Source organism: Loxodonta africana, chromosome 1, assembly GCF_030014295.1.
Source record: "Loxodonta africana isolate mLoxAfr1 chromosome 1, mLoxAfr1.hap2, whole genome shotgun sequence".
Classification (NCBI taxonomy): domain Eukaryota; kingdom Metazoa; phylum Chordata; class Mammalia; order Proboscidea; family Elephantidae; genus Loxodonta; species Loxodonta africana.
The window spans coordinates 241,608,946-241,618,957 of NC_087342.1; the positions used below are offsets into that span (position 1 = coordinate 241,608,946).

The following is a 10,012-nucleotide window of genomic DNA, read 5'->3' on the forward strand; positions in this document are numbered from 1 at the left end:
AACCTTGGTCTCCCCCATGGAAGGCAAAAATTCTAACACAGGACCACCAATGCCTCAAACACCCACCCACTGCCATGGAGTCGATTCTGACTCACAGTGCCCTGTAGGACACAATAGAACTGCCCCATAGAGTTTCCAAGGGTGGCTGGTGGATTCGAAGTGCTGACCTTTTGGTTAGCAGCCATAGCACTTAATCACTAAGCCACCAGGGTTTCATTCCTCAAACAAGCGATTAAAAAAAAAAAAAATAGTTGACTCCAACTCCTTGCGACTCCATGTGTGTTAGAGTAGCAATGCTCCATAAGGTTTTCAATGGCTGATTTTTGGGAATTACACTGCCAGGACTTTCTTCTAAGGTTCTTCTGGGTGGACTTGAACCTCCAACTATTTGGTTAAAAAAGTGAATTACAGCTCTGTTAACCATTTGCATCACCCAGGGACTCCTGAACTTGGGAGAAGGGATGAGTAAAGACATCCTTGGTTGTCATTCATAATATTTATTTTGGAAAAATATTTTTAAAAGGAATTTCTTCATTAACAAAACAGTAAAAAACTCAAATAACATTTGCACAATATTCCATAAATACATTTATATACAAAAAATATAGTCACATAGACCCGAAGTGCCTTTGTACATATTTACCAAAAAATTTAAATTATAAAAAATGAACATCACAAAATACTCAAGCTTTACAGATATCATGAAAATATTTTTACAAATTCAAAAAATAACACACATTTTTTTTCCACCTAGAAAAAACACATTTCAGTATCAAAAAAGGACAACAAAGGCAGTGTTTGTGTTTCTAATTCAAGAAAAGACTGGCTCATAATAATCCAAAATATACACTTCAGGCAGTGCGTGCTTCTATGTCGTCAGTCAGTCCATCCATTAAATATAAATCTTTTAAAAGCAACTGTCCATAGTGCAACGGAAAGTAGGAGGCAGTGCAACAGGCGTCCATGGGTGCCCGCCTGGCGCGGGCTGTTTGCAGGCGCTTGCTAACTTCAGGAAGAGAACCAGCTCAGTCTGAATCCAGTTTCTCAGCAGCAGTCCGAGGCCTCCCTCTCCTCTTACAGCAGCATCCGTTGGGGCACATATCCTTGGAATTCTATGTATTTTAAGAGAAACGGGGATTTGCCATATCGCTTCCATTTTACACCTAGAGAGGCAGCACAACAGAAGGAAGGTGCATTAAGGATGGAGACAGATGGTTCTCTGCCTTCTCCGTCCCCCTCACCTCTGAGCATCCTAGAGAGCAGCCTCGAGTCAGACACTGTGTCCTGACACCCCAACACTGAGCTCTGACATCCCACTGCCCCCACCGAGCCAGGCACTGAGCCCTATCGCTGAGACCCACACCTCAACACCCCAGCACCGAGTCCCGTGCTGAGCCCCACACCGACACCCCAGCACTGAGCCCTGACACCCCAATGCCCCCACATCCAACCCCATGCTGAGCCCCACACCTTGACACCTCAGCACTGAGCCCTGACACGCCAGTGCCCCCACACCAAGCCCTACTGCTGAGCCCCACACCTCGACACCCTGGCACCAAGCCCTGACACCCCAATGCCCGCATATCGACACCTGTGTGGAGTCTCATACCAAGCCCCACTGCCAAGCCTTCGCCAAGCCCCACACCAAGCCTTGCACAGAATCCCACTGCCAAGCCCTGACACCCTGACACCGAGCCCTGATACCCCAGTGCCCCCACATCAAGCCCCATGCTAAGCACCACAGCGAGCCCCACACCAAGCCCCAAATGAGCCCCACCACCGAGCCCCACATGAAGCCCTGATGCCCTGACACCAAATCCCAATGCCCCAGTGCAGACCCCCCAATGCCCTAACATGAGCCCCAACACTCACACCAAGCCCTGATGGCCCAACACTGAGCCATAGCACCCCAACAAGAGCCCCAAAGCTCCATACCAAGTCCTGATGCCCCCCAGCCAAGCCCCAACATCCCACATGGAGCCCTGATACCCCAACATGAGCCCTGCACTGAGCTCCAATACCCCACACTGAGCTCCAGTACCCCACACCAAGCCCCGATACCCCACACTGAGCTCTAATGGCCCACACCAAGCCCCAATGCCCCAATGCCCTGAGGCCCCAACATCCCTACAAGAGTTCCACACTGAACCCCACCCCGGGGCCCAACACCCCGAAACCAAGCCTCAATGACCGATGCCCTGACTCGCCAACACCCTGACAAGCCCCACAGCAAGCCCGATGCCCCAACAGAAGCCCCACACCAACCTCAGTAGCAATGACACACTCATCCTTCTCTGAGACGACGTACACCGACTGGTACTTGGTGTCTTTCGACAAGGAGTACGTGGAATCCGGCCTTTTCCGTTCTGATGCTTCCCCACTAAAGAGGAGACAGGAGGACCACTGTGAGCTTGGAGGAACACCCAGCCCCCTGAACCATCCGAGCCTCCATCCCACCTGCACCCCAACCCTGCCTGGTGCCCCACGCACCCCTTCAGCGTTGCAGGTCCCTTCTCCATGCCCATGCAGCTGTGGGGCTCGGGCCTGGCCTCACGCTTGCTGTGGGTATCCCTGGCAGGGTCCTCATTCTTGAGGTCCTGCACCAGGTTGTAGTCCACAGCAGGGTAGCGGGCCTTGAAGCCACCCTTGTCGGTGCCATGGTCACCGTGCACATCCGCCTTCTTGTTGGTGTTCTTGACTTGGGGGGACCCGATGACACTGACCGACACGTCCTTCTCACGATGGCAGCTGGCCAGGTTGTTCATGGTCTCCGCCTCTGCCCGGCACGCATCCCCCAGCAGCTGCCGCTTCTGTACCTTCAGCCGCACGCAGACGCCCACGGCCGCACAGCCCAGCAACAGCAGCAGCACCAGCACAACACCGGCACAGACGGCAATCCATGGGAACTGCCCACCCGGGGCCTCCAGGTAGCGCTCAGTGAGGTCCACCACCACAGGCCCCGGCTCGGGCAGCAGGAACTGGCAGTTAGGGCCGCCGTAGCCACGAGCGCACTCACAGACATAGCGCCGGCCCCTCTCGTGGCAGGTGGCCCCATTGTGGCAGGGCCCGTGCTCGCACCTGCTGACCGGGGCACTGCAGTTCTTGCCCGTGTACCCTGGGGGGCAGGTGCAGGAGTAGTCGTTGACACCGTCCTGACAGGTGCCGCCGTTGACACAGGGTAGGGACGCACAGTCGTCCACGTTGCCGTCGCAGTGCTGCCCCGAGAAGCCAGCCGGGCACCGGCACAGGTAGGAGCTGCCCAGGTCCACACACTGCGCCCCTGGAACACAGCAGGGACGGCATCACTCACCTCCTCGGCACCTGCTCACACGTCTACCACGTGTCTGGCACCGGGTGGACCTCAGAGACACAAAGACAAATGAAAGACAGCCTTTGGCCTCAGTGAATTCACAGTTGAAAGCAATATGCCCTATCTCCCCAATTATTAACCCACTGGGAAGAGTCCCAAGTTCAGCTGACAGAGTGAAACTAACCGTCAGAGCTGTGTCTGGAGCAGCTGAGTGCTGACAGGTGCTGCGCAAATCACTTCACCTGCACCACTGCATTCAGCCTTTACAGAACCCAGAAAGAGGCAGAGGCTCACTAGACCCAGCACACAGATAAGGAAACTGAGGCTTCCAGAGGGCCAGGCTCCCGCCCACAGCTACACAGTCAGACAGAAGAAGAGCAGGAATTGAAATCAGAAGGGAGGATGCAAAGAGAAGGGAGGGAGGCAGGGCAGAGAGGTCTTGTCATTTCAGCCAAGTTTCCTAACCCTCCTACCCTGCCTCTAAAAATAAAGCATCTAATGCCTTAACTGGTTTAGGGAGTGAAAACAAACCAGAGACACAACTTGACCCACAGGCCCTGCCGTGTGGCACACAGAAAGCAAAGTCAAATGCTTTTTCCACTGACAGGCCCCTCTGACCACTGTGCCTAAACAGGGGGCCTCAGCAGAGTCAGGGCCAGGCCCGTCCAGCATTTCCATGCTGCGCTTGCTCTGGGGTTTTGTTCTGCTCCAGCAGTAGCAGGAGGCGCCCTGTCAGCAGACCACACTTCCTTCCGTGTTCCCACGCCCCGGCACCAGACTGCTGTGTATAGAAACGATGGGCCAGAGCCGGGCTTCCCTCCACACAAAGGGCACTGGTGCCACGTGAGCAAGGCCGAGGAGTTAGGGGCCAGTCGGGCATCAGGCACCAAAGAGCAGTGTCAGCTCAAGCGCTCACTTCAGCCCTGCTTTAGGTTTTCCCTACTTAACACGAGGGTGAAAGCCCTGCCTGCTTATCCCTGCTAGGTGTTGAGGACGCAAGGATAAGGTTTCTACAGAGTTCTTGACCACTCAGAGAAAAGCACACTGTGAAGTCTCTCAAAAGTGATGATACTCAGAAAAACAAACGAGTTGCCGTCGAGTCAACTGTGATTCATGGCAACCCCACATGTCAGAATAGAACTCTGCTCCGTGAGGTTTTCAATGGCTAATTTTCGGAAGTAGATTATCTGGCCTTTCTTCCAAGGCACCTCTGGGTAGACTTGAACCACCCACCTTCCAGTTAGTAGATGAGCGTGTTAACCATTGGTGCCACCCAACATGACAGCAGCTGGGTGAGATGGAATGTGTCTTGGCTACCTGCTGCAGCTCTCTGCAGCCTGTGAGCCGCGGGCGGCTTCTCTTACCATTGGAGCAAGGTGAAGAGCTGCAGTAGTCGATCTTCTTCTCGCAGTTAAAGCCAGAGTAGCCCACCGGGCAGTGGCAGGTGTAACCCCCATCAGGGTTGTCTGAGCACCGCCCCCCATTGAAACAAGGGCCGTCAGCACAGGTCATTGCACTCAGCTCACAGTGCTTGCCGTAGAAGCCAGGTGGGCAGGTGCATGAGTAGCTGTTTTCAAGATCCTACGTAACAAAGATTAAAAACGCTTTCTGAAGTCACTCCCAGAGATGCTCTTTCTAACAGGGATCCGAGGTCAGGCCCCCCCGCGTGCGAGCCAGCCCTGCCACTACGTACCGTGCAGCTTCCTCCGTTCTTACACGGGCCAGCATCGCACTCATCGATCTCGCTCTCACAGTTGGCGCCCGTGTACCCGGGCCGGCAGGAGCAGGTGTAGCTGCCCTGGCCCGTGTTGGTGCAGGTGGCTCCGTTCTCACAGGGCTTGTGGTGGGTGCAGTAGTTCAGATCTGCGGGTGGGTGGGATGCATGTCAAGTCAGGAAGACTGGCTGCAGTGGCCACCGTGCAAGGGAGGCTCTCGGGGAGGAGGGCAGGAAGGCTCAGGCAGGATGCTCACCCTGGTTGCAGAAGAGGCCACCCCAGCCCTCCTGGCAATTGCATTGCCACGGCTGCTGGCAGGTGCCGTGGAGGCAGCCAGGGTACCGAATGCACTGGTCACAGTACCGACCCTGCCAGCCGACCCTGCACCTGGAGGACAGGAAGCACTGTCAGAGGGTGGTCCTCACAGCTTCCAGCGGCACCCACAAGGTTCTATGATGGCTTTGGAGCTTTCGCACATGCCAGGCCTACCCTCCCCTACCCCCGGGGTTCTGAGTCCACTGCCACATGGCGCAGCCTGAGGGCCAGTGTTTAAAAGCTCCCCACATGATCCTGGTGTGCTGCCAAGTTGGAGAACCCCAGAGCTAAACGCCCTCATTTTCTATGCCAACCTTTTTAAACAGCTACCTGTATCTCCCGTGGCCATGAGAAGCTCAGTGACCCCACGCCCACACGTTTATCCAGTACAAACACCAGACTAGGACTCCCTCCTCCTGCCCCCCAGCTGGGGACGCGTCACACACACTGGGTGGAAGGCACCCAGGAGGCAGAGAAGAGGAAAGCCTCGCAAACTCACTTGCACTCCCCTGGCCGGTCGCAGAAGCCATGCTGCTCGTCACACCCAGGCAGGCAGATTGCTGAGGGAAACAAGAGGCGGGAGGCACCCTGTGGCCGTAGGGTCTCCTCTACTTGCCCGCCCCGCCCAAGTCCCAGCCGAGTTAATCTCCACAATCTGGTGGGGTATTGATCCATCCTGCCTGCTAACTGCGGACCGCACTTAGCCCTCTCAACAGCATTCTTCCTACCACAGTTGCACACGGACAAAAGAGGGCTCAAAAGCCCCCACCCTCACCCACCCCCTTTTCTTCTCAGAGGGTCAGAAGTCCTTTCCCCCTCCAACCCCTCCCCCACTTCCCAATTCTAAGCACAAAGCTCCACCTCTTAATATCCAGAAAGTGTGTGTACAGATAAGAGTGGACAGCTGGTATGCAGGGTGCCAGGGCAGGACAGCTGCTCTATTGTCTACGCTCTCCCAGCAGCTGCCCCAGGGCAACAATACAGCCTCCCTTCCCCTGGCCCCCCTCCGTGCATCCTGCGTGCGCACACGCGCACACGCGCACACACGCACACACGTGTGCCCATCACGGACCCGCCCGTGCTGGCCCAGAGAGAGCTAATCTATGGCACGCGCAGCGGGGCAGGGAGTGGCCAAGTATCTGAATAAGAAGGAAAAGTTGAAGTTTATGGCTGCCCAGCAGGGGAGGAAGAAGGCGAGGGTGGGCGCAGCAGGTGGCCTGGGAGGGTTTGGGGCGAGCCGCTGGGCAAGACGAGCTGGTTCACTTGCCTGGTTATGAAACGCATTAAGCAACGGGCCCCAAGTGTTTAAAACGACAAAGCCAGCCCTGGACCATGCTTGGCTTAAACGGGGCTTGCAGAGCCAGGCCTGAGGCCTAGTGACTGAGGACATGAGAAAGGTGCTTGCCAAGTGGATAAGCCACCCCTCCCCAGACACAGAGACAGACCAGGCCCTGCACCTCCCAGGCTGTGGCTCCAAGCCTAAGAGCCAGCTTGAGGCTCACCTATTCCCCCTGACTGGGATTTCTGGAGAGTTCTAGGACTCACTGGCTACTGACCACAGGGAGAATCTGAGCCCTCTGGGACAGGCGGCCCAAGGGCCAAGAGAGACCTGCCCGGAATCTAACCAGCCCCACCCCCATCCCTGGCGACTTTGTTTCCTGCAAAGTTCTGCCCCGCACTGCCCAGTTGTGACGTTTCAGCACCTAGTAAGCCCGCAGAGAAAGCTGGATTCACTGCTACAGCACCATAACACCTCTTTTCAGGCTGGGTGCTGCATGAGCCTTTGAACAAGCACAGGACACACCAAAGCCACAATGCAGATGGGGGACACTGTGCCCCCCTCCAGGCTTTGGCAGTGACTGTCCTTGTGGACAAGTGCTTCAAAACCACATTGTCCACAGATGACACCAGCAACACTGGCTCCGGGTGCCCCTGCACCTTCAACTCCAGTGTCTGTTTCTGTGTTTGCATTGAACAAGGGGAATACACACAGAGAGCGACTTGCAGAATGTGCCTAACAGACAGGGAGCGTGTGTCACCTGGGAGATTTGGAAATACAGCTATGGGGGCGGTGGGGGCACCAGCACTCGATAGAAAACGATGCAATTCCAAATGAGAGGCTGTCACAGCAGAAACTCTGGTTTAGAGCCTGCCCCTACAGTAAGTACTCTGTTCCTTCCTTCCTTCCTCTCCTCCCACCCTACTACACACCCTGGGGCAGTACAGGCTTATTTCCTGACCCCTAGCCCCATGTCGAAACCATCCCTGATTAAGAAGGGCAGCTTCCGATGGTGGCTAAGCACTCTTGGAGGCTGTGACATCCCAGAAACTGGGGAGAACGCAGGGCGCTCTGCCCTCAACTATCTCCCCACCTCGGAAGGAAGGCCCCAACACCACCGCCCCCCCCCGCGCCCCCCCCCCGCCCCGGCTGAGAACCGTGGGAGGCCGCCAGCCCTGGGGCAGAGACTCACGCTCGGTGCAGTACTGGCCCTTCCAGCCGGGGTTGCAGACTTTCTCTCCTCTCTCCCCGCAGGTGAAGTGGCCGAACGCGTCGTCCCGGGGGCGGCAGAAGACAGAACAGCCCTCCCCGTAGTAGTGCTCGTCACACACGAAGCGGTAGGCGTACTTGAGGTCCGTGCGGCCGCTGCTGTGCAGGTCCTGGGACCACTCCTCGCCCACCGTCAGGTGCCGCTGCGTGGCCAGGCGGCTGATGAGCCGCTCCGGGTTTTCTGTGGGGTGGGAAATGGAGGTGAGGGGCAGCAGGGTGGGGCGCGGGGTCATCACCAGGAGACCAGAGACGCTGGGGAACGCGCTCTTCCGTCCTAAACTTTCTGAATGGACGTGCAGAATGAGAGGGTTTGCTTCTGGAGCACCAAATGACAAAGGTGCAAAGTCCTGGAGTTTTTCTGGAATTTGTTTACCTGTTGTGAGGTCATCCGGAGAATCCGTGTGGAGAGCTTCAATGATCAGAGAGAAGGTGCCCTGGAAGAGAGAAGGAGGTGTAAGGTAAAGGAGAAATATTCAAAAACACAGCCTAGCCATAGAGGCAGCCTGGTAACGGTAGCCGGAGCCTGTGCCCCGGGGAGGGAGATCCCCTGCATATCTTTTGCTTATTTTGCTTGTTTTCACTTTCCTTAAGGAAATCGAAAAACTTTTTAAAGAACGGTTTCCTGCCATGTTTTTTCAGTCTGTTATACGGGATATTATGTTTTAAAAAAAGATTGTGCGCAGGAGGGGCGGTGGGTGGGAAGGGCTGGATGGCAGTTGTCCTCAGTATCCTGGGTATAAAACCACGATGTGGGGGCGGGGGGGGAGGGAGGCCCGAAGGGAAACCCCGGGCCTGTCACCTGGGCTGTCCCTGTTCCAGCAGCCCCAGGCCAAGGAGCAGGGCCGAGGAGTCCCCGCACGAGGCTCCCTTCCGTGTGGGAGTCGGGTCGTGCGGACGTGCCCATGGTTTGCCGGGTTTGGGCCCTCAGCCTCTCCGCCTGCCCCTTCCGGCCGCCCTCGGCCCCCTCGACCTCCCAGCGTCTGGCCCATCCCGGGCGGCGTTACTCACCGGCCAGGTGAAGCCGAAGGGGAAGCGGATGGGATTGCTGAAGGCCGCGTGGCCGCCACCCGCGCCGTCAGGCAGGCTGAAGGAGTCAACGCCCAGCACGGGCGTGACGGCGCTGCCGTAGGTGCAGGGCGGCTCCGGGGACACACTGGCCTGATAATGCTTGAGGCACACGCGGAAGAAGGTCCTGCACTCGCATTGCGGTGGCCCCGCGCCCCCCGCCGCGCTGCGGCAGCAATTGCGGTTCCCCAGAGGCCCCTTCTTGTTGACGAACTCCTGCAGCTTCAGCTCGAAAACCCCTGAGCTCCAGACCTGTGCCGGGGAAGGGCAGTGAGCGCCGGGCCAAGCGCACCCATCGCCCCGGCACCCACTCGCTGGCTCTCCTCTCCCGGATTCACTTTCCCACCAACAGTTTGCTTGGCCTGTCGGGCTCCCGCCCTCTCCGCCTCTGCGCTCAGGGCCAGTCTGTGTGCGCCCGCGCCCCGGGTACCCTCGCCTGGCACAACAGGCTCTGGGGCGACCCACCTGAACTGCAGGGCTCAGGTACCCCCCCCCACCTGAAACAGCACTGCCCAGGTACCCCACCTGACACAGCATGCCCTGCGGTGACCCCCCCTGACGCAGCATTATCTTGGGTAACCCCGCCTGACACAGCAGGACCCAGTTATCCCCACCAGAACAGCTGGCCCCGGGTATTCCCATCTGAATACAGCCCTGGGTGACCCACCTGGCACAGTAGGGCCGAGACCACGGCGAGGGCCAGTGTGCACGGACGGCCCATGGCGTGCACGGGCTCAGCTCGCTTACTTTCCGGGTTTCCTCCCCACCCCACCACTTCCCCCCTCCCCTTCTTAAAATGTCGGGCAATTAAAAGAGGATGAAGGTGTTTCCAAAAGCGCAGACAAACGAAACGCCGGTGTTTTGCCCGAGGCAGGGGTAAGAAGGACTGGCTCTCCCCGACTCGCCCCCTGCCCTGTCCAGCTGGAGTCGCCTCCCGGCGGCCGACAGCGCAGGGTGGCCGCTCTCAGGGGGAGGGGGGCGCGCTCGCAGGGCGCAACTTTCGGTTTTCCTCCCTCTCTTCTAGCCCGCGGGAGGCTCGCCGTCCTCTTCCTGGTTTTG

At 57.4% G+C, this 10,012-nt stretch overlaps 1 protein-coding gene across 1 annotated transcript; it reads right to left on the minus strand.

The window, feature by feature from the left end:
• Nucleotides 1-1,061: 1,061 nt before the first annotated feature.
• Nucleotides 1,062-9,677, minus strand: DLL1 (delta like canonical Notch ligand 1). The gene is made up of 10 exons (XM_064293435.1): nucleotides 9,621-9,677; nucleotides 8,897-9,205; nucleotides 7,812-8,322; nucleotides 5,840-5,900; nucleotides 5,282-5,412; nucleotides 5,004-5,173; nucleotides 4,675-4,891; nucleotides 2,491-3,280; nucleotides 2,266-2,380; nucleotides 1,062-1,163 (listed from the first exon to the last, which is right to left on the minus strand). Exons 1-10 carry the CDS (start codon nucleotides 9,672-9,674, stop codon nucleotides 1,158-1,160), a joined length of 2,364 nt encoding a protein of 787 aa, XP_064149505.1. The 5' UTR covers nucleotides 9,675-9,677; the 3' UTR covers nucleotides 1,062-1,157.
• Nucleotides 9,678-10,012: the final 335 nt, after the last annotated feature.